The sequence below is a fragment of the Lynx canadensis genome, chromosome B1 (assembly GCF_007474595.2).
Source record: "Lynx canadensis isolate LIC74 chromosome B1, mLynCan4.pri.v2, whole genome shotgun sequence".
Classification (NCBI taxonomy): domain Eukaryota; kingdom Metazoa; phylum Chordata; class Mammalia; order Carnivora; family Felidae; genus Lynx; species Lynx canadensis.
In genome coordinates, this window is record NC_044306.2 from 27,968,752 (window position 1) to 27,992,584 (window position 23,833).

Consider the following 23,833-nt stretch of genomic DNA (forward strand, 5'->3'; position numbering starts at 1 on the left):
AGAGAATTTTTATTAACTGGAGGTAGAGCAGTGGGGAAGACCAAATGGAGCAATGCCCTTAGTGGATGATTCTGGTTTTGTTTGGAGATCTTACTTGTATGTCTTTGGAGAAGCTTTTATATTATTTTGTTTTTCTTAGCAATGTTGTGCTCTGTTTTGAGACTTGGATTTTTTTTTTCTTCTAGTGTTTCTCTCCTGAGGCAAAGCCCAACACACCTGTCTTTTGTCCACTTCTCCAGCAAATTAGATTTGTCTCTGGGAATGTGTTTGTAACATACCAACCTACTGCAGACCAGCAGAGGGAGCTCCCATGTTGAATTTGCTTGTTAGCTACTTTTCCCCGTTTTGCAAAAACTATTTCTTGGTAACATTTGAGAGATTTCAATAAAAATTTTAATCCGAGCAAAAATTATCTCACGTAGACTGCAGCGTTTTGTTTTCATGATGATGCGAGTTTGGAGCTAAGATGTTATCTCTGAGATGGTGGGAGAATTGGGCCGCCGTGGCACTGATCACACACTTCGTGGGAGAGGGCCTCAGAGCACCCAGGGAGACTTGGCCCAGAGTCGAGGGCTTGCTGCCGCAGCCAGTCTCTTCTTGGGTTCCCGAACCATCAAGAGCTGCGCATTGGAAGATTCTCTTTCTAGCATCTGTGGGTCGCCTCTACCTGGAGATCTTGCTTCAACGGGGATGGTGTGTTGGCTATCGGAAGCCTGTTTGAAGCAAATAGATGTGCTTTCCAGTCTGTCCGCCCTGATCCAGAGGAAGGAGGACCCAGGGGACAGAAAGTGTCATTGAAAACGAGTTGCGTCTTCTAGTTCTACTCCAGCTTCCATCTGTGGTCTGGTGCCTCCGGGTCTAAATTGAAGATGCTTATTTGACACCAAATCCCAATTTTGAAGCATTATTGCATAAGGCAATGGGACTGTAAGCTGCAGTACTGCCTTATTAGTTGTAGAGGTGATGCAGCCAACAAGTGATTTCTAAGATCATTAACATTTTTAGACATGATCACCCTGTCCTTGGTATTTAAAATGTATTAAATATATTATGTAAGTCACTGTGAACAGGAGGGGAGGTTTCATCCATGGCTTTTAGGAAAGTTAGACTCTCAAAAGAACAGAGTGGTTCCTGTCACATCATACTCACACATCTCCGCTTTATCAGTCTGGGTTCGGTTTTGCTTGTTAGCAATCATTGGGTCTTGTTGCTGACAGGGCAGAGAGGAAGCCAATAAAGTGCACTGTTCTCATTACATTCTAGAAACAATACCATTTACCCTTGACCAGAGCCACGTTGTTGGGCCAGAAACTTCTACAGGTAAGTAGGGCTGAGAGAGCAGGTCCCGGTTACCTGTTTCTCCTTCAGAGGCCTCATTCGCCCCAACGGCAGATCTTACAGGGCTTACGACTGGAACCCATCACCTGCACGTAAACAAAAGGTTTTAACCTCCCAACACAGACCTCCCAGGGTAAGACACGCCCCTAGGGAGGTGCCTTGTGACACATTGGAAATACTTTAAAGGTTAGACCCAAAATCAGTGTAAAAATGGACCGTGGGAAAGTGACCCAGGCAAACGGAAGAAAGATCACGGGCGGAGACGGGAGCCAAGGATGGTGTGCGGGCACTAACTCCAGAGCTGCTCACCCACCGCCGTATCCAGGCATTGACTCCGCAGCAACAGGCAGCTTCTGAGAACTGAATCTTGAAACTTTTTTAATGAAGACAAATTTTGTTAGGCACCTCCTCTGTCACTGTGCCCTGTGGAGATGACACCAGGGCATCTGCTGTGGCATGGGGTATGATTTAAAATGCGTGGCCCGTGAGAGAGGGAGCATCTTGAGGGAGCTAGGAAGCGGGGCAGGTGTGAGTGTGCACTCCGGTGAGCACACGGCCCCAGAGCATGGCGGCACGTGGCGGGACTCCCACAGGAAGGGCACTTTATTTTTCAGCCTCTGCCCTCCTGCTCAGAAGGCAGTAGCCAGTGCCGGAACGGTGGTTGGTCCTGTAGTGGGACTGGTGAGCAAAACCCATGGGAGGGGCTGCAGCACCGTACCCGGCTGGCCAACCTCCCAAAGGTAAGGGAAGAGTCGGGAGATTCGGGGCATTTGCTTCTGTGCCTCCCGGATGGCATCAGCACTTCTCACCTGAGACCCTGGTCCCTCGAGGCCTGGCTTTCTCCAACGGCTCCTGTCTCCCTGCAGTCCAGGGCTTGTGAGTGTGTCTGGGAGACCACAGCTTTGAAGGACTGCAGAGATTGCTTTTGGGGGCTCATCAGCCCAAGGCTTTAAATTGTTTGTAGACATCGATGAAACTATTAATCCTCTGACATTTCCCTTTCAACCTACAGCTCCACGAAGGCCACACTGTGAGGAGAAACTGCTCCCGGGTGCTCTGTCTCCTGAGTGTGCTAGCCTTGTCTGCTTCTTGATTTGGTTAGCTTTCTGGTCTAGGAGCACCTGGCTTAACTCCCCCCGGAGGCCGGGCTAGGGCAGGCAGGCTGGCCCGCTGTGAGCTCCGGGAACGCGTCTCCCACTTAGGAGCACAGAGCCCCCTTTCTTTGGCCAGCACTGCTTCTGGACTGTTTCTGGGCCTGGCCTTGGAAGGGTTGGAAGTGAAGGCTATGGAGCTTCATGGTCAGACACTGGCTCTGCCATTTACGAGCTGCGTGACTTTGACTGAACAAGTTCCTTAACCTCTCTGGGCTTCAGTAAAGTAGGACTAGTAATCCCTCATGTAGAACAAGAGTGCCTGGCACATGGGAAGGGCTTCATAAAGGTTAGTCTTTCAAGGAAATTTCAACAAGGAGAATGAATCCCAGGACTGGCTACTCGTGAAGCTGTGATAGTTCAAGCACGAAGGGCATCTAGCGCGTCTTGACCACACTTGATGCTGCAGAGTCCTCATGGCTTCAGCCAAACGGAAGGCCAGAGGTCGGAAAGAATAAACGAGACCTCGAGGGACAGCCACCAGAGTGACCACACCTGCCCTCCATCCAGCAGTGGAGTCCTGGAGCTTGTGTCAGCACCGGGAGGACTTGTCCCCATAGGAAGTCTCCCCCCGAAGCTGGGTCCGGACACGCCTGCTGGGAGAAAACCTCTCCCTGACAGGAAATAGATCAAGAGTGGGAAACAGCTGAACTCCCAGAGAGACCAAATGGTTCCTGTATGTTGCTTTACTCAGACCCGTTGTCCCTGAACTTTCCAGCTGTTGTCTTATCTTGCTTTCCTATCAGAGAAACTGGAGAAGAGAAAGACCCACAGCTCATCCTGCCCATTCCTCCCCGGATTCTCTGGCTCATTCTTCCCACAGTCCATCCGGTAGGATTCTACCCAGCCTCATATCCCGGTGGCAGAGTTAGTTACCTCTCGTGCCTTGGCTGAACCATGGCCTGTTGCTGAACCCCCAGGGGATCCCACCCTGACCACGCAGGTTCCCTCTCCTTCCTTACCTTTTCTGTCCATCTCATCCCCTCTGCTGTCTGGTGTCTGGAGAACTCGGGAGCCCTCACCTCACTAAGGCAGTGAGGGACATAAACATCTGGCCTGTCCTCACCAGCGTCTTCAGAAGCAGGCCAAAGTCAGTTCACCAGAGTTAATGGGGTAGATGTTCCGTTAGCCAGAGCTGTTGCTACTGAGACCCAAACCTCACCAACCTGAATCAGTCCCCTAGTGCTCTATGGCCCTGGCCATGGTTGTGGATCCCAACAAGAGTCCTCGAATTCACCATGGCCATGGTTGAGAGCGTGGCTCAAAGTGGGCCTCTTCTTGTCTAGGGGGCAGCAGGGTTACCTTCATTTGGTGCACCTTTTTACGGGTTTCTTACAAAGCATGTTTCATTGTGTCCTTTGTTAAGGCTCAACTTTCTAGAGCCTGCGTCTTCTTCCCCAACCTCATCAGCAGTGAGAGCCCCTTCACAAATAATGTGGTCTGACCACCGCAGTACCATGGTGCAGAGGCTCCGACAGACAGGCTGATTTTAATGATAATTTCCACCCACTCTGCTAACTTTGGGATTTTAAGCGAGCTCATTTTAACCTCACTGAACCTCAGCTTCCTCATCTTTAAGTGGGAAGAATGAGTAAGTACCTACTTCATGGGGTCATTTTGAGGGAAAGAGGAAAATGCTTGGCATGGAGTTGTAATTATTAAGATAGCTCTTCTATTTCCTTCTTTTTGTCAGAACTTGATCTGCCATGGCCCAGAGGCTCCTGAGCCCTCCCTTTGTAGCATTAGAGGCAGTTAGGATATCGGGACTCAAGACGAGCACCCTAGCAAGAGAACCCTAAGGGCCCGGGCTTTATTCGCTACCAGAGCAAGAATGGCAGCCTGTGGCTGTGGCACGGAGGGAGGCAGGCGCTGATTTTTGGCCTCCTTTCCTAGGAACGGGCACCCATGTACCATCCAGAAGTACGGGAATTCTAACTGCTTTGGAAACAAAACCAGGGCTACGAAGAAACTTTGGAAATATAAAATGTAGCCTTCGTAAAAAGAAAGTGAACTTTTCCTTGAAGAAAACCAATTCTGACAGGGGGGAAAAAAGAAAATCTACTCCAAATGGGATCATGTTTTATTCAGGATTTGTGCTGCCAGTGGGGGAAGGCCAGAACTCCGTGACAGGATGGGAAAGTGGGACACCCCAACTTCAAGCCTCATCCACTCTGCCATGAAGTACTTCTCGCTTCACCGGGCTCGGCTCCTGGGACCTCTAATGGCCCTCGATAGCAAACATAGTTAAAAATTAACAGACTGACAGAATTAAATATGGATGACAAGCAGCCGCTGTGGACTTAATCTGACACAGGATGTTACATGCTTGGGTGCCCTCGACCCGAGTGGCGTCTTGAGTGAACTTCTGGGATGTCTGAGCACATTTCACGTGCCTCTTTGGAAGCAAGAACCTGGCTTGTGCTTAGGACAGACGGGGAAAGGGTCTAAAAGCTCAGGAGGGAAAATTATCTCTGAAGCCTTACGTTTAATTAAGCCCAGCCTTGACTGGTCTTAGCAGGAGGTCTAGACCTTGTCGCTGCCTGGGTCCAAGCCCCAGCAATGTCCCCCCAGTTCAGATGGGGAGATCTTGCAGGGCTCTGGGCTGGGCTGGAGCATCGTGACCTTCTCCAGCCAGAGCTTATTTGCTCACTTCCTTTCCGGAGGTCAGGGTAGGTCAGACGGCAGACTTCACCTCTGGACCGATTCACCGTAGATCTTGACATTTTGCCTAGATAATGGCAACTTGTTCAGTGGCCCTAGGCAAGGAATATTAGATGCCAGACAAGTAGTAAAGAATGGTGAGTGCGTTTTTTGCCCTCTATGTCTGCTGAGAAAGAGGATGGGCTGGCAGTTTGGTGTGTGGGGGGGTGGGGGGGGGTGGAATGGGGGAAGGATGTTCCTTCAGAGTGATCCTCAGTGGGTGGGCCTCATTTCATGAAGCAGAAATTCCTGAAAAGTGTTTTTCCAATTTTGGTGGACACTTTATGGCAGGGGGCAGGAGTACAGTTTTAAAGAACCCTATAATTCCATAAAAATGATCGTTTTTTTGTATAGCAGATCAATCCAGTCTCTTCGATGGATTTGTAGTTTCTTGGACCACGCGTGCTTCTGGCTTGGCTGCCTCTCCTTAGCCTGGAAGCCTTCAGCACAGTGTGCTATAGGACCTGACCTGCTTTATTTGGTCATGCTGCTCAGAGTGGATCCTTAGGCCTAGAGCGAGCGGGCCAGGGTTGGTTAGAACTAAAGAATGTGTGAGTGTCTGGCTGCAGTTGGTTCAGTGTGGGGAAAACCCCAGCAGGGTAGACAGGGTCCATCTTGCAGACAGCGTAGAAACGTGAATTTCCGTGCCTTCAGAAGGAGAGCCTGGCTCTGAATATACGGTGCTAGGGAAACCTGTATTCACATACAGCATCTCCATCAGGAAAGGTGAGAAAGTCTTCACTGTGTCTTACAGATTAGGTTAGACATCCAGAACACCAGCTGGGCTGGTGGTCTTCCCGCTGTAATTAGCTGTGTTAAGAGCTAGAAACTTGGATGCCATATTGGCATGCCTCAGCTCCTTGATCCACCAAAAGTCACCACTGGAAGGGGCCTTCTCAGCACTCGCGGGTGCTACGTAATAAAAAGATTCTGTGGTCAGATAAATTTGGGAAACCCAGGGTTAAATCAAGTTTAATAAGTTTCTTCATTGTGGAACTTCTCAGAGTCTGTAATGTGCCTAATGTGTATCTCGAATCTGCCGAAGGGGCAGAGACTGCATTTCTCTCAAACTTACTTGACCACAGAGCATCTCTAGGCGGCCTGCTTCCAGCCACACTTTGGAAACCTCACTCAGAAACAGTGTGAGTCTCAACTTGGGTGTGCGCGTCATCATCTCCTGGAGGGCTTGGTACATGCAGGTGCTTTGGTTTCTCTCCTAGGGTTTCTGCATTTCTGACAAGTTCCCAGGTGATGCTGGTGGGCCAGGGACCACACTCAGAAACACTGGTCGTAGACTTACCCCTTTCTTTCATGGAGAAGGAAACAGCTAAACCAAGGAGTATTTACTAATGGTCACTACCCTTAATTGAGCCAGGCACCTTGGTAAGCACTGCTCACAACTGTTTCTAAAGGCAAGTGTGAGGATGGCAGTCAGTCACCAGAAGGAGGTAGTACAGTGCAAATAATTACACTGTGCTGTTTGCAAATCACTGCAGAAAGACTGGTCTGTAGAGACCAGTCCAGGTCCTCCTGTCCTTGGCAACATGATTGGAAATGGGAATTCTGTATCTGTTTTAATTGTCTGGGCCTTAGTTTCCTCATCTGTAAATGGAAGAGGATAGAAATTACTTTTATGGATACTCACTACTTTTTCTAGCATTCCATTTTATTTTTGCTCTGAGTTATTTCTGTTTCTGGTGCTCTCCTCCCCTGTCCAACCTCTCAGTAGTCACAGGAGCTGGTGCCGTGCTGAGGTGTCAGAGACTTCAGTGTTATCCTACGGGGGCACCGTGTTTCAGAAAAGCCTGCCTAAAGAAGAGTGATGGTAGAACCCCAAACAGTGCCCCCCCCCCAATAGTAAATTCTAGTGGTAATCCCTTAACTTTACTGGGTAATGAACTCGTGGTAATCGCTAAATTCTCGTGGAGAAGCGTCCCAGGGTCTTGTTGCTTCTTGACTTGCAGGTCATAATCTGATGGCGTGTTTAGCAGTTTCTGGCACAGAGTCAGTGTTAGTTTGGATCATATATATCATTAAAGGTTCTTACAGGGACTTGAGAAGCTGCTGGGATTGTAGGCAGGATTGTGAGTGGGCTGTGTGTGCGTGTGTGTACGCGCATGTGCGCACACGACAGGATCGTTGTCTTACGTGGAAGGTCAACTGCATAGACTCCTTCCTGCTGAATTGCCCATGGAGAGGGAGTCCAGGGAACCACGAGTTTCCCCAGCGTTTATGATGTACGAAAGCAGCCGCTAGGCGATGGGCAGGAGTGGCTACTAGTGATCTGGGGCCAAAAGCCACAGCAGAACAAGGAGCTCGAGCGGGTGTCCTCCCCACCCCCTGGAGGACAGCAGTGGTTAGCACAAAACAGCTTATTCACCTGGACCAGCTGCCTGCTGGGAACTCCATTTGCTCAGTTTGCTCCTGAACTTCCCTACCTGCCCTGCTGCCCAGGAATGTTGGGGAGAAACTCATCCTTGCCGGGTTGGGGGTGGGGGTGTGGGGGGACACTGCCCTCTGCGGGCAAATGGGTGCCACTGCACCTCGGACCTGAAAGAGGGGCAGGCTTGGATGTCTGTGGAGTAAGTAGTGCAGTGAGAAGGGCCCCCCTTTTGGCAAGGGCAGTGGTGTCCAAGCCATGGTGCACGAGAGTCATGAATTTCAGGGCCTCTGTTGACTCCATCACCACCACATCCTCCCTGAGAATCAGCCAATGGACTGAGCTGAGTACCGTCTATCCTGGACCCCACAGCCCAGAGTCCGCCTGCTTATCACCCTGGAGTACTTGGGGGTTCTAGGCCAGGCTGACTACGGTGCTCACGTGCGAGGCTTGTGTGGGTGGAGAAGGCCCAGCATGCGTGACAGGTTAGCTGAAGCTGGGTGGGTGTGTGGGAGATGAAGGGCTTCCTTCTTGCAGTCACTGTCACCAACAGTCATGCCATCCACTGCGCCCCCACCCCCTGGTCAGACCTCCCTCTTCCTGTGTCTCTGAAACACCAATATGTCTTGGCCTCATGGGGCTCCGCGCCCCAGCCCCACACCCAGGCAGCACCAGTCGCCACCACTGTGCTCCCTCCGGCTCCAGCGTGCACAGACCCATCCCCTCCCGCTGTGTGTTTAGGTTCCCAGCCCCCCACCTGCCCCGGGGCTGTGTCCCAGTCCTGTCCTTTACCACCTGTCTCAGGAAGGCAGCTCCAACTCTGCCCTTTGCTTAGTGAGCAAGTGGATTCAGATGCACAAAGCCATAAGCCATGGGTAGGTATGAAATTTGTCTTCATCCCTCTGTCTTCCTTTCCTCCCTTCTGCCTTTTCCCCTGCACCCCTATACTCCTCCCTCCCCCTTCCTTCCCGTCCTTCCGCACTTCCCTCCTTTATTTCTCTCTCCTTTATCCTCCATGTGCTCCTAAATTCCTAAAGTGACCTCTTTTTTAGCGTACCTGCGTGCAAAGAGTTTCTGGTCCCTTCTCTTAATTGTTACTGAGTGTCGGACGACCCTGGCCCTGCCTTAATGAGCGTTAGTGCCTGCTGGTGCCTCCCAAGGAACACAGCTTTGCCCCCTCACAGTGAGGGCGGGGGCGGCCCTCTGGAGCTGGTAACCTGATTTCTGGGAATGTCTGATACAGTCCCTCAGGAGATCCCCAGAATGATTCCTGGTGTGGGCAGAAGCTCAAAATGCATCTGTGGTCCTTTTAGGTTCCCATTTCCTGAATAAGTGAGGCCAGATGCTGCTGGCCCAGGTTGGGATGGAGTCTCCCTATGGCCCCTCGCCCTGACTGGGAACCAGACAGGAGAGAGCCACCCTGTGAAGAGGTCCTGGGGTAGAAGGAAACGCTAAGGACTTGCACATGTGTGCCAGGACAGAAGGCCAGGGATCCTGTGTCAGCTTTGTCTGGGGCCCACTCCTGCACAGCCCAGCCTTTAGAATCAAGTTATGAGAGCTAGTGGAGCCTGAGCCCGGATCCTGACCCCACTGGGTTCTGTGCACATGGGGATGTCCTTCAGAATACCCAGATATCAGTTGATTTCTCCACCTCCCCCAGAATGCTGCTTTATTGTTTATGCTTTGGAGATGTAAGATGCCATGTGAAAAGAGGGTTCTCCAGCAAAGTCTGTTTCATTAAACCATTGAAGTAGATTTGTCAGGGCAAAGTTCCTTCCAGCATTGCATTCTACTCTAGAAACATGGGCCAGACCCAGGTCATAGATCCATCTTTCGCCTCCTGTCACCCTGGGAGGGAGCCACCCAGCCCTCCTGAGTATCTCTTTGGTGTGATTTGTTCTCTCTCCTCCAGGACAGAGGAGCCGTGGTGAATGGGCTTTTTTTGCCTCTGTCCAAAGGCTCAGGTGCAAAACGGACGTTGCCAACAGATGGATATCTGTTAAAGCCAAAGTGCACTTGCCCTTCTGTTTGTTTCTTCACGTTTTCCTCAGCATAAGACCGGGAACATTCTGCTAAGTGGACAGAGCATCACTTGATCCATTTGTTGCTGGCCTTCCATTTTAGAAACCTAATGGAAGAGAAGGGGCTACAGGTCCTTCTCAGCAGAGTGAGCAGAGGGCATGGGGTACCAGGTACCCCACAGTACCGAGAGGCCAGAACCCCTTTTCTAAAAGAACCAGGAGCAGAATCTCGAAAATGTCTTGGCCAGACAACTGGCATGGATGGGTCGTGAACCACCCCTTCCTTGTCAAAGCAGGTAGATGTTTCCACACCCTGCCTAGAAAACCATTAGGCAGCCTGCCTCCTAGCCCAGGCCTTGCTGAGTGAGTGCAGAAACAGACTCACTGGCCAGACTTTAGCCCAGCAGTGGGAGCATGGGAGCTGCTGGACCCGGCGTGCTCCAGAGCTGGATCCTCGCTGAGAGCTCGGCCCCTGTGTTCATCAGGGGATGTGGAAGGTTTCTCAGGGCCCTGTTCTGATACTTTTCAGCCCCTGGGGGGGGCGGGGGGGTCCTGCCCACTGGTAAATGTAAAAGGGCACCATCTTTGAACAGTGAAGGGGTGGCCGTCCGACAGGATGCCCTGTGAGGAACGAGAATGTCCACTGGGAGCCCCGGTTCACTGCCTTCTCCCCACGTGTCTTTCCAGATGCGCTGGCTCCCTCCCTCCGAGGCTACTTCTCAGGGCTGGAAGTCCCGTCAGTTCTGCTGAATACTATGTAAGTACTTGGCTTGAGTAACAGCCCGTCAGGCGCCTAAATGCACCCCGTCCAAAGCAGACGCTGCCCTGTGCCCACAGCCACCTCGCTACCTGCACTCGCCCGCCGTCTGCCCGCCATCCGCCCGCCATCCGTAAACTCGCGGCAGAGCTCCTCTGTGGTGCCGCGTCTCTCTGGGAGATTTCTCCTGGGATCGAGGGAGAGGGACAGATGGGACTCTAGCTTAAGACACCGAGACCTGGCCTTCCACTTCATAAATCAGCAGCCAGTGCTAGTGTTCCCGTCAGGTGTCCGCACGTCTGGCTAGGAAACAGCGGTTCACCTGCTGCTGGCATTGAACAGCCACCTTCGTCCGGTTACAGGCGCGCCTCATCCCCCCGTGCACGTAGTACTGTGTCGTGGGAGTCTTAGCGATTTATCAGAATTACCTTTCCCTGCATGCATGCACAGTAGAACTTTGAGTAAGTTCTAATCTTTCTGTAATACCTAATCTTTTGACTGAAGGCCAACAGTGTGCTGTTTCCAGTAGGCTTTCCTTAAAGTTTCTTATCCTGAAGGAAGCACTATGCTAAAATGGCATCTTCGTGCCATTTTATTTTAGGCCTTTTCCGAGAACCACCAAATGAGGGGTTTTTTTTTTTTTTTTTTTTTTTTTTTTTTTTTTTTTTTTTTAAGATTTTAAGTAAACCGTATGCACAACGTAGGGCTCAAGCTCACAACCCCTAGGTCAAGAGTTGCATGCTCCACTGACTGAGGCAGCCAGGCGCCCCCAGATAAATTCTTTTCCTGTAAACATATCATTTGTATAAAATTCCAGATGCCTTCTTTAATTCAGTATCTTGACTGAATTTCGGTTAAATACAAAGCACCATTATTCTGAGCTCTAATATGGTGTGTACATTTGGGGAGTCTGCCTTAAATGGAGGAAAGTCTATGTAATGTTACAGTTCTATGGTCTACAGTTCTCTTAGTTTATATCATATCTTCACAAAACAGAAGAAAAACTTTCATGAAACTTTTCATGAACTAGACCTTCAGCCATTTAGAAATGCTTAAGAGTTCTTGTAAAATTATGTACATACCTCTACCTAATGCAGGGTCAGCACAGAGCACGACCTGGGGCTTGAACTCTAAGAAATAGACGATGAAGGGTGCCTGGCTGCCTCAGTCGATTAAGTATCCAACTCTTGGTTTCAGCTCAGGTCATGATCTCACAGTTTTATGGGTTTGAGCCCTGCATCGGGCTCTGCTCTGACAGTATGGAGCCTGCTTGGGATTCTGTCTTCCTCTCTCTTTGCCCCTCCCCCACTCACATTCTGTGTCTCAAAATAAACTTAAAAAAAAAAAAAAAAAAAGAAACTGTCAGATTATGACCTGAGCCAAAATCAAGAGTCAGATGCTTAACTGAGCCACCCAGCCACCCCTAGATTCCTTTTTTTTTTTTTTTTTTTAATTTTTTTTTTTTCAATGTTTTTTATTTATTTTTGGGACAGAGAGAGACAGAGCATGAACGGGGGAGGGGCAGAGAGAGAGAGGGAGACACAGAATCGGAAACAGGCTCCAGGCTCCGAGCCATCAGCCCAGAGCCCGACGCGGGGCTCGAACTCACGGACCGCGAGATCGTGACCTGGCTGAAGTCGGACGCTTAACCGACTGCGCCACCCAGGCGCCCCCCTAGATTCCTTTTCTAAAACTACTTGTATTTGTCCCTTATTCTGAAATTATGGTCCGTTATCTGTTTTATATGAAATGGTAATGTTAGTGAATGGCAATTCTATTTTAAATGTAGTTTCTTACAAAAAAGTCAGCAGTCCATTTAAAAATTTAAAAAAGAATTTAAAAGTGTTACTGTTTTTTGAAATCTAAAAACTTAGCGTTTAGGGAAGACTTTTTCTTCCTGAAAAAACCATTTTTAAGCTTTGAGGTGTATTCTAGGGTGGGTCCATTACATCCAGGACTTCCCGATTCCATGTTCCACATCTGTATACCCATAATTAATTTTTTAAATGGCGTGTCCCCAGCACTTGCTTCTTCACTTAGAAAAGCCTCAGTCATTTCATCATGAGGGACCTTCCCTCCATTCCCAGGATGATGCTGGTACAGCGCTGTCATGTGGCTCCAGAAGGCACTGCTTGTGTGCACCTCTGTGTCCCACGACTGTGCTCCTCTCAGCTTTCAGAGGCTGGTAGGTGTCCACCTGGAGGCGGCGTGGGTTAGGTGTAACTGGAGATTGTGAAGCTCACAAAAGAGTTGATGGGTTGACATAGGTCTGGCATTCAGTGTAAGTGGCTGGTTGAAGAAGTTGTGGAAACTGGAAGAGAGGTGGGCAGGACGGAACCTCGAGGCTCACCAAGATGTAGAAGGGCAGCAGAGGATGAGCAGCTCATCGAGAATGAAGTGACCAGAGTTGCAGAGGAAGGCTGGAGCCCGGAAGTTTGGCAGCGGGGAGCTGCTCGGTGAGCAGTATCGAATGGTGTAGGAAAGTTGAGTAAGAGAGGAGAATACCCTTGAATTTGGCGGTTTCAGTTGGCAAAGTATAGTGGTGGCATTTGGCCTGAGGAAGGATTTTTTTAAGCATTTATATAGGCCAAGGGAAGAACGATCATTAAGCAGTTGCGTGGTTCCAGCCAATAAGATCTGCACTTTGTTTATACCCACCCGCCAAGTTCCAGATCATCCTTCCCCACGGACCTATCTTACCAGAGATCTAGAGGCAGCAGTGGCTGCTGAAGAAGGGCGAGCTAGCAGTTTCCCCCTTCAGGTGTGTGGCTGGTGAAACTGTCAGGTCTGTGTGCAGATGGGACGTCTCCTGTGGATGCATCGTTTGTTCTGAGCTAAACTTGGGCCACAGGCCTGACTCCTTCCTCGGGGTCTAGAGGGAGCAGAGGAGAGGTAGTAGCAAAGAGGATGGATAATTGTACTCATTACCACCAGGACTCCAATCTCCCATCCTGCCTGAAGTTAGACCAGTTCAGGGTGGATCCATCACTCAGGTTCCTTCTAGTCTCTTGGATCAAGTCCTTTCCAAGACAGCTAATAATCCAGGCCATGTAATTTTAGGGAAATGTAAATTAGAATTGAAAACCATGGTTCTGATGAAATAATAAACGTTTTAGTATAAAATGAATCTTTCAAAAAGGCCAAATGTGGGATAGGCGCCACCAGAGGCACCACTAGGCCACGTGGCCTTCCTCTGTTCATCAGAGGAGACTTCCTTCCTCTGTGGAGAGATGGCACCCGGATAGAAAACTAGAGCAGGAGTGACGTCTGGTGTCAGATAGGACGACCAGTAAGCAGACTCAGATGGCCGTCACGTCCAATGTGTGGAGCACTGGGATGCCGCACTTCCAGATCCTCAACAGTCAGGGCCTGTTTCGTAGGGGCCCCCCAGGGAGTTTTCATTTACTCACTTTGACCTATTTCTAAAGGGAAATCAGTGACTAGACGAGAAAAGTAAGCAAGCTCTTTATTCTGTAAACAAACATATATTATGTGTCTGCTATGTACTAAATATAAAAACGTAAACAAGGCCTGTGCCCCTAAGGAACTCCAGTTCTCACGGCTGGGCGTCATGGATACACGTTTTAAAGAGAGTTAGCACTCAGGCTGCTCCAGGATGAACCTGTTAGGAAGGTCCCAGAGGCACGTGTGGGTGTGCGTGTGTTTACTGTCATTGGTGGCATAAATAAGGCCATCAGAGGTGTAAGTGTAATTGGTGTTTTGGTTTGTCCATCATCTTGCTTGATGGTGTTTAGTCTGGCTACAAGCTATGTCTGCACAGCACTAGAGTTCTGCTAATGGTCCAGCCATGAGGTGGACAACCCCAGATTATGTGCTAATCATTGAAAATGATCCATTTTCCAGATATGTTGAGAACAGGAAAGCATGGGCAAATTTTTTTTATTTTTGAGAGAGAAAGAGTGGGGGAGGGACAGAGAGAAAGGGAGACACAGAATCCGAGGCAGGCTCTAGGCTCTGAGCTGTGGGCACAGAGCCCGATGCGGGGCTTGAACCCACGAACAGTGAGATCATGACCTGAGCTGAAGTCGGACGCCCAACCAACTGAGCCACCCAGGCGCCCCTGTTTATTTTAAAATTGGGGTTGTTTTTTTTTTTTGTTTTTTTGTTTTTGTTTTTTTTTTTTTAGTAATCTCTACACAAAACGTGGGGCTCGAGCTCACAACCCTGAGATCAAGAGTCGCATGCTCTTCTGACTGAGCCAGCCAGGCACCCCCAGCATGAGCAGTTTTTAGTAACTTTTTACAGAGAATGCAAATTACACAGCTTTTCTTGTTGGGTATCCAAATATAGTTAAGTAATAATAATAATAATAATAATAATAATAATAAATTAGGAGCTGGGGTGGATATGGGAGGGTGTTCTTTAAGAACTCCTATAATTTCCCTGGTCATGGACCAAGACCATAGCACAGAAATTATAAGCACATGTAGTTACAGCACCAACAAAGGAGCGAAGGACATGGCAAGAGATAAGACTGGAATGTAAAGCTGTGTGTATGTATTCCTTATGTTTTGTTTTGGGAGGAACGGGCTAGTTTGTCTCTGGCCATGAGCACAAGGGTCTTGGGGATGCTGCCATTGTCCAGGGAGCCCCAGGCACTGGAGGTCAGGACAGAGCTTGGAACTCAGCACTGTGGCTCCTGCAGGGACCCCCTGCCTTCTCCCTAGAAGAGTCCCAGGCGCCATGCTTTCTGCCGCAGCACACGTGCCCAGGAACCAGGGCGGTGCTTGTGCCTGAGTTGCCTCTCCCCTTCCTCCTGTTAACTGCGTCTCCTGTCTCACTTAAATTCATTAATGCAGTAACTTATCCAGTGAACATCTGCAGCAAGCAAGGTAGTATTCTGGCTGCTGAGGTTACAGGAGCAACGAAAGCAGACAAAATCCTTGCCTGCGTGGAGCTCGCTTTCTGTAACGGGGCCAAGATGGCTGATACACTACAATTAAACATAAGTAGTCAGGCGGTAAGAAGTGCTAAGGGGAAAACAAGCCAAGCGAGGGAGGAAGGTAAATGTTATGGGCCGGCAGGCGCCGTATGTCACAGGAGAGCAGAGGGGCCAGGGTCAGCCTGGCACTTAGCATTCAAGCGGAGACCCAGAGCTTCCCCAGAGCTATGTGGGTGCCCTTTTCAGAACAGACTCACTTAACTCAAGTTTAGAGAAGAATTTAACTTCTCCAGTCTTGTTGCCTTCCCCTTTGCCAAGCCACCCAGGCCTGTGCTGCAGCTGGCTTACACTGGAGCAGAGAATGTGCCCAGGCAGCTTGCAGTTTAGCCCTGGGTGCCGATTTGCTTTCTCTGAGCGGGGTCTCCGTTTTCCCAGTGAGGAGCCACGTGCCCTGGTTCTGACTCCCTGAGCCCGGGGTCTGGTAGGTTCCTGGTGAGTTGTAAAGGCAGGGCCGGGACTGTGTGCGGCGCACTCCTTCCAGCCACTGCCATGCATTCGCAAGTGCCCTAAGCTACGGCACCACAGACATCTGCTAGCCACAGAAGCACCCACTGATCTCATCTACGAACCACCACTGTCAGGAAGTGTGGCCAAAGCTGTGATCTCCCTGCTTTTGCCTGTTACCTGTTTTCTGTGAGTTTGGCGGGGAGAGCTTCAACACCCCTGAGCACGTGCTTCGGGAGAATTGCCTGACGGTCCCTGGGAGAAGTCAAAAGAGGGCAGCTGCGTCTGAAGACCAGGATATAGGGTCCCGGTGCCTTCACAGAAAAGGTCAGGGCCACCCACCTACGAGGGCCTTGCCCCACCCCCCACCCAACCTTCCCTCCTTCTCGGCTGGAAGGGGAAGTTCAGAAGGCCTGCGTGTTCACTGTAAAGTTGAAAATGAATACAATTTGGACTTGCCTCTGGTGTTTTATGCTTTGGGGTGCCCTCTCACGGGGTCCCTGTAGAACAGACAGGCGCGTGCACCGTCCCTGCCCATGGCGGATGGGGGAGCTGGCGCGCCAACAGGTGCTGCTGTGGTGCTGCCCTGTGCTACCAGACCCTGGGGGGATGTGGCTGGCGGTGGGACGTCCTGAAAGTGCAGTGTTGGTCTGGCCTTCCTGGGAGGCACCCGAGGCGCCCTCCCTCGAAAGTTCTTGGCACGTGCGGATCAGATGGAGGACGTGCAGGGCGCTGATGGGTTTTGTTTGCAAAGACGCGTATTTATTTTCCTGTCCTCAAGTGACCCAGCCTTTCCTAGGAAACTGGAATTTCATCTACTTCTCTTTTAATGTTTTTAAAGTGAAATTCTGGGGAAAAGTTTCTTTTTTCCTTAGTTCTGTGAAGAGAGCTGTCCTGGGAAAGCAGGCTTTCCATCAGCCTCACTTGTGATCCCAGAGGACAGTTCAGCCCCGGTCCAGTCTCCATCCGAACCCCGGTGGGGTGTGGGGGAGCTGCATCCCGTGCCGGCAAACCAGCGAGACCATAAGGGGAACCTGAGGTTTGCAGCAGCACCCTGTGCGCCCCCGTTCACGAAGCACTGCGTGTCTGAATCGGCCCCTCTGCAGGAAGGAGAGTAGCACCGCCCGGGGCCGGACATTCAGGCCTGTTGCGGGGAACACGGCCTCTGGCGTCCTCGTGCCGGGAGTCAGCTTCCTGCATCGGCCCTGGAATTCTCGTGAAAACCAGCTGGCTCAGAGGCAGTCATGCCTGCAGAAGAATATTAAGAATTTATGATTTGCTGGATCTCAGCACCTTCATATTTCAAAATTCTCAAACCCTAGGGAATGGGATATAGTCACAAATGTTTCGTTTTAGTTTCTGTTTTCCAGAAGGTGCTTAGAGCAAAATCGAGCTCATTGGTGCATGTGACCGCACAGGATCCTCCTGGAGAATTGCTTTTATGGCCTTGGGCTGATCAAAGTTGTGGTCTGAGGCAGCTCCTGGAGTTGTTTGGGTTTGGGGCGCTTCCTTTCTTTGGGGGCTGGGGGAGGGCCTTCAGGTCCTGAGCCCTCTCCCCGATGGGGCTTCTGAGCGGTCCCGGGGACCCGGGTCTCAGGACTGTGTGTGCAGCTTTGCTCTGCCCCGCCACATGGTGGATACGCTCGTGCCCTTGAGTGAGCGTGTGAAGACCGCATCTCCCATGGCACGCTTCTCTCCAGGTGCCCTTCCCCCTGGGCGCCACACTCAACTGCCAGAGTCCTTCCCCTCTGACCACGTCCTGAGACTTCGAGCCGAGAGCTTCCGTGCCGCTGGCGTAAGGCCGTTCTCACGTGGTACCTGTCCCCCAGCTCCGCATCGGAGGCCTTTGGTCCCTTTGGCATTGGCTCTCTGCTCTTTGCCCTACAGAACAGGCTGGCGTCAGGCCTCAGGGAACCCGAAGAGTGGGCCGGCCCCGGGCTGGAGGTCACTGCACCCTGTGAATGGCTGATCTCTTCCCCCATCGCAGGTTCCAGGTGTGTGATGGTGGCTGCGATCTGTCTTGTGGGTGTTAATGCCATCTTCGGCGGTGGCGACCGAACTCGAGCTGTTCCACGAAACTGGAGCGTGCCGGTGAGTTCCACGGTCAGAGGCCGAGCAGGCCCTCGGGGAAGTGGCATGTCCCGGGCAGGGCACGGTGGTGTCAGACCAGGGTGGGAGGTAGTCCCAGGCCCTGGGTGACGAGGCCCAGCGGTCTGGGTGTTCCCACCCCCAGATGGTTCTGATGGGTGTTCTGGGCGGAGACATGCTGTGGGGAACGCTGGGGTCAGGGCTTTGCTCTCCATTAGCTCCTCCAGCCCCAGCCTGCGGAGGGAAGGGACCCCAGGAGAGCAGGCTCTCGCAGCACCTCACCCTTCCCTGGTGGGGCCGATGGCTGGCAAGGCTGTCCACACCGCCTTGGCCCACAGCTTGTGGAAGGAGCTGTTCCACCTGAGGGGGTTTACAGATCAACGACACTTTGCCCTTCGCGCCCTTAAACCGTTTTTGGAAATTAACCATTTTGGTGAGACTCTTTTTTAGATGTAGTATGTATATATTCCTTCTGACTTATGAATCCAATTATACTGAACATAGTGCAACCCTTTCCCGATGACTCAGACATTCTTGTGACCCTCTTTGGAAAGAAGTGGTTGCCCTTGGGCACAACTGAGGTAGGATTCTTACTGAATTCCTCCCGACTCTGGACTTTCCTTCTGGGTGATGAAGGTGATTTTGGTGATTTGGTGATCTGTTCATCTCTTCAGTTGATTATCAGCTGTTCCTCCTTAATTCATCAGCTTCTAGCAGCATGTGTTGTCTTAAAACAATAACGTAGCGTTCCCAGAGGTGACCGGCCTGCCGGGTGCGACACGAGGGGCTTCTAGTCTCTCTGGAAAACTTGGCCTTGAACAACAGCCATGCCAAGGGCAGGCCAACGGCGGTACGTCTCGGCCCAAATAAGGCAGCAAATTTCATCCCTAAAAGGGGCCTGTCAAGAAAAGATGAGTCAGAAAGAGGGCAAGATTCCTGCTAAGGACAGAGAACCAAGCAGATCTAGCCAAGGAGGTCGTTAGCACATTTTTGGGACTTAGGTAATTTCTTGCTCAGAATAGCGCCCGTCCATTGGCAGACACACCTCGGGTGCCAGGTTTCGGATCCTACCTCCTCCTGCCTGGACAGGAACCCAGCCACCTGCACTTGGGGTCTTTTTCCCCCACTGATGGGTTTCTCCCACTGACCAAACTTACAACAGGTAAACGTTTTCCACATCATGTAGGGTGGCTAATATTTATCCCACTAATTCCAGAGCTTTCTAACACATCAGATTCTCCTTTTGCCATGGTTCTTTTAATAGCAATGCCCATGCTGTTCTTACCGATATTATCACCTGGTAAAACTTTCTTAAAAGTCAAGTTTTGTTGGGGTCTTTTCTCCCTCTGCTCTGGCAAACTTTAAGGACCCATACAATTTTTTGGAAGCAAGTTAGAATGATTTTTTTTTTTAATGCAATAAATTGACCCAAACATCAGCAATTCAGGGCAAATGCAGATCAGCCCCGTCAGGAAGCGGCAGCTGGAGCACAGGGTGACTTCATTTAGACAGCGGAAGGGCCTGGTGACCTGGAGCAGACAAGAGGTGGGGGTGGATCCGGGACTCAGGGAGGAGCCGAGTTGGGTTGCGGGCCGCTGGCCAGCATGGGCTAGACAGGGTGCAAGGTGTCGTCGGCACTAGCCATGTTCACCTTGGGGCTTGCCAGTTCTGGGGCCGTCCGTGGAAGATCGAGTTTGGAGGAGGCCTGACATTAGCACTGCTTCCGGCCTGCCCTCATGAGCCCTCGGAGGGCCTGGACCGTGAGGAGGCTGAGCCTTCTCTGGCCAAGTGTGGAGCTGGAACCCACACGGGGAAGCAGCTTACTGGCCCATGCTTTGTGCTGGTTTCTGGGGCTGACAGGCGCACATGGGGAGAGGTGGCCAGGGGTGTGTGTGTAGAATGTGGAGGAGGAGTTTCCAACTCCAGAAGACTGTTCTGGAGACTCGAGACTATGAGCCTTTTTAAATGCTAGTAGCTAGGCTTTTTATTACAAATTAATATTGGTATTTGATTTTTTTAGGCCAACAGGTATAAAATGAAAACCGTGTCCCATGTTTATTGGGAGTTGGGTTGGGGGGGATATTCCTTACCTGACTTTGGGAAGAAATGAATACATGTTGGAGAGACTCTTGGGGAAGAATCACCAGTAAATAGGTCAAGTGCATGTAGAAGGATGGGGGAAACAGTCTCACTGTCGGGAGAAAGAGCTCCAATTGAGTCCGGGAGGAGCAGCCACGGCCACGGTTGGCGTCGCTCCTGAGCCGCAGGCAAGTGCCTTGGCCCCAAACCCAGCAGCAACCCCTGCACCGAGGGCCACAGGCCGACCTTTTTGATTGAGGACAACTGACACGAAAGGTTTCCGAATTGTAGAATATTCTTTCAGAGAGCAGCATTCTCCGTGCTCTTCAATGGAGACTGTTGTGCCTGACCCCAGACTAGATTGTCTACGTGCATTTTCCTCCCTGTGTGTCCTGTCACGTGCACGGTGTGGTTCAGCCCCCACCCCTTCAGGAAAGGCTCTGTGGGGAGAGGCCGCCCTGCAAACGGAGCCTGGCCCCCACCCCTCCGTGGTGCGCTGTGTTCCCGGATGTCTCTGTGTTCTGTTTAAAATGTCCTTGTTAATACATTCCAAGGTTTGAACTCCGTTCTTAGCTAAACCCCTTCCTTGTTTACAGGGACTGAAATAGCCACATTCTGACCTTCTGTTCAGTCTGGGAACATCTATGGCAATGTGGACGCATTCTTTTCCCATGTGAGAATTACATCTACACGGCACAGTTATGGAAAAGCTCGGGAAACTATCAGCTCTCCTCCCCTCTCTTCTCTCTTCCCTCCTCCCTTCCATGGGTTTTCACCTCAAAGCCTGTCTAATCAGCCAAGATTACCCAGCCCCACACACCTTGCTTCCTGCTCAGGAGGAAGGGGACAGAGTGATGGGAGGTCAGGGTGGGCTGCTTATTGTCCCGGGAAGCCAGAAGCACCCTCCCACCCCCTCCCAAACTGCTTCCTGGGGCAGCCCCCTGTCAGGGCCAGAGCTGCCCCATGCAGGTGCTGAGGGTGCTTCTCAGGCACCCCAGCCACGGGCTTCTCAGAGGGGGGTGTGATCAAGTCTTAGGGTCACATGCCATTTATTACCCATCGTTCTTGTCTCCTTTGCTGCCCCAGAGTGCAAGTGTCAGAAGTTTTGCTACACGCAGGTAATGATGTCTGGGGTGGAGAAACGAGGACATAGTCTTAGGGAGGAAAATTATCCTTCAGGAGGCCAAACCAATGGCCTGGACAGGGAGGACTCCTCGTGAGGACGCCGAGGAGAAAGGCCTGAAGGCTGAAGTGCCCAGGGAAGGCCGGAGAGGTGGCACTCCCTCCGAGTTCTGAGAGGAGTTTGTGAGGACAGAAGAAGGGGGATGTAAGCATATGCCCCACAGGTTCTTGTCAAAAGTGGGTTCTGACCAAGCTTTGAGGGCCTCGAGGGAAGTGGTAGGGATTCGGGTCTTGGGGAGGCAGGCGAGGGGTTTTCAGAAGCTTTGTCACGTTGCCCGCAGCAAAATGAAGAGTCAAGTTAGAAACACATACCGGGAGAGGCAAACCCAAGACGGTGATGGTGGTGTCGGGAATTAGCAGTCGTCCGTGTCACCAGGGGCCGGGTGGAGGGACAGTGACACAAGTGGCGGGGGTGGGAGCTGGAGCCGTGTTATGGTGAGGCGGTGAGTCTGGGTTCAGAGGTGGTGCTTTTGAGGTCACGGCACCAATGTCCAGGGCACAGCTGACAGCGATGGGGACAATTGTCTGGGAACTGGCTGTGGAACCAGAAAGGCCAGCAGTAGCAACGTGCACTTACCCAAGGATGGTTGTTGAGCAGAGAAGGCAGACCCGCCGGGCCCCTCCCCAGGGCTGGAGGACACCGTGGGCACCTGGTCCAGCCTAAGCCCGCGGGCAGGTGTGCACACACATGGAACATGGCCTGTGCTCCTCCGCCTGTCCGTTCAGTCCTTCCTCTCTGTCCCTGAAGGCAGTGTGGCAGCTTGGGTTTCAGCAAAGTCTCGGTAATGATTCAAGACTGCCCCCCCCCCCCGTTTTTTTTTGCCGCGTCCCCACGTGGGGTCTGGGCTGCCTTCCCAAGATGGCGCTCTGCGAGCCCCACATGCAGGCCCCGCAGGTTCCCAGCATCCAGGGGCTGCCGAGCGCCGTCCCCTGTGAATTGTTCCAAAGTAGGAACAGCCATAGGGTGACGGCTGTTCCTAAGAAACGGCTTCCTGGAATCAACACACAGCTCGGACTGCTGGCCCATGATCAAGTTTGGGATGACGTGGAACTTGTCATCCCAGACCTGACAAGCCGCGGGAGGGCAGGGGAGAGAGCATCTCATGTCCACTTCCTCGAAGCAGGTTTCTGTTTCTGTGGCCGCCCAGACCCGGGGACGCAAGGGGGCACTGCCTCCTCCCAGTCTGGTGGGGAGGCTCCTTCAGTGTAGTTCAAGGGCAGCAGGTCAGGCATTTGAGGGACTGTGAGGTCACGGGGTCATTGGGAAGGTCAGCTGCTCCAGCCCCAGAGATCATGCTTGGCACCATGGCCCCTGCCACCCGCCCGGGGCTGCTCCGTGCCGCACATGCCTGGAGTGTGGGACCCTGGTGCCCCAGCCGGGTTCAAGTCAGGGTGCGGCAATGGGATGTAGCTCTCAAGAGCGGCCCCTGCTAAGTGTCACAGGTCTTGTGTCGTGTACCTAAGATGGGGTGTGCATAGTCCCGGCCCACTCTGCTTTCTCCGTCACCAACCATCTGCCGAGTGACCGGTGATCCCGCCGCCTGTGCTGGGCCCCCAGGGGAGGCAGAGCGGTCAAAGTGAGATTTCCAGAAGGAGTCTATCTCCTGCGCTCCTGCCATTTCAGAGAGCTCTGCTGAGAAGATGAGGCAAGGGTGGAGGGTCATGGAGGTCAAGCCTTGCAGAGCTTGACCTGGGAGCATCTCCAACCCCAGGGCTGTCTGGCTGGGCCTGTGAAAAGCACAGTTAACTGATGTACTGGCACCAACTGAATAGTGGCAGCGGGCTCGAGAGACTGGTGAGTGTCACCCGCATATTACAGTTGAGGCTCCGAGTGTCCAGATCCCTGCCCTCGAAAGCTGCACCCCGATTTCTCTCTGGGGGGATTTTACCGTGATCCATAGGTCTGTGGTAATTATGCTGGATCTTCTGACTTGTGGCCCATTGCTTCTGCCATCATCTACGAACCAGGCCGTGCCAGGGTTTGCCGGGTCGCAGTGCACGTGCAGCCAGCACTGGGCGGGTCTGGTCTGCATAGGAGTATTAGCTCGTCCGGTTAGTGATATTTGTTCACAGAATGCTTCTCACTTCAGGATTTACTGCTAAATACACATCCTCTTAAATCAGTTTAACTTCAGATAGTTAGATGGGTGGTTACTAATAATGCCATTTTCTTTATAGCTTCCTCCCCCCCACACACAGAAGCATTTCCCTGTTCAAAATTCTAGTGTATGCAGAGCTACTTCTGCATAGACCTTTGTGTGCCTTTTTATTTATTTTTGAGAGAAAATTCCACGCAGGCTCCTCAGTGTCAGCATGGAGCCTGACACAGGGCTCGAACTCACAAACTGAGATCATGACCTGAGCTGAAGCTGGATGCTTAACTGACTGAACCACCCAGGTGCCCCTTTACGTACCTTTTCCACAACCATAAATTTAGGAGTCTGATGTGTTGGTAGAATGGCGAGAAAATGGAGCTGGACAGAGTTAGAGGTTCTGCAGTCTTCACCTAGGTGAAGCAAACACAGGACCGCAATGGGACTCAGCAAAGTCTCAGTGATGATCCGAGACTGCCCCTTCCCCACCACCACATGTGAGCATTTCCTTGCAAGTGCAGGGGAAGAAGGTCTTGAAAGGTTTCTGGTAAGAGATAAATACGTTGCCCATGTATCTAAGGTGAGAACGTTGCTGCTCTCGTGAGGGATCTTTGGAGGGTCAGGAAATCTGTTCTGT

The 23,833-nt window shown here is 51.5% G+C and overlaps 2 protein-coding genes across 9 annotated transcripts in view; one reads left to right on the plus strand and one right to left on the minus strand.

Moving 5' to 3' along the window:
- Positions 1–23,833, plus strand: part of RBPMS (RNA binding protein, mRNA processing factor) — a 178,173-nt gene that overhangs the window by 153,963 nt on the left and 377 nt on the right. For 2 of the 7 annotated variants that reach the window (XM_030312286.1, XM_030312285.1), the window contains exons 8-10: positions 8,311–8,444; positions 10,278–10,347; positions 17,742–17,829. In XM_030312286.1, coding sequence (XP_030168146.1) covers positions 8,311–8,444; positions 10,278–10,347; positions 17,742–17,756 — 219 coding nt within the window. In that variant the 3' untranslated portion in view covers positions 17,757–17,829. Of the gene's footprint in view, positions 1–185; positions 413–8,310; positions 8,445–10,277; positions 10,348–17,741; positions 17,830–23,833 lie in introns of those variants that run through there. The other 5 variants (XM_030312284.2, XM_030312282.2, XM_030312279.2 and 2 more) reach the window with 4 other exon arrangements.
- LOC115511855 lies at positions 14,534–23,295 on the minus strand. 2 transcript variants are annotated; one of them, XM_030312287.1, is made up of 2 exons: positions 21,681–23,295; positions 14,534–18,740 (listed from the first exon to the last, which is right to left on the minus strand). In XM_030312287.1, exon 2 carries the CDS (start codon positions 18,055–18,057, stop codon positions 17,194–17,196), a length of 864 nt encoding a protein of 287 aa, XP_030168147.1. In that variant the 5' UTR covers positions 18,058–18,740; positions 21,681–23,295; the 3' UTR covers positions 14,534–17,193. The 2 variants fall into 2 exon arrangements, 1 of the variants encoding a protein (XP_030168147.1); XR_003968210.1 differs by having other exon boundaries at positions 17,927–18,740; positions 21,416–23,295.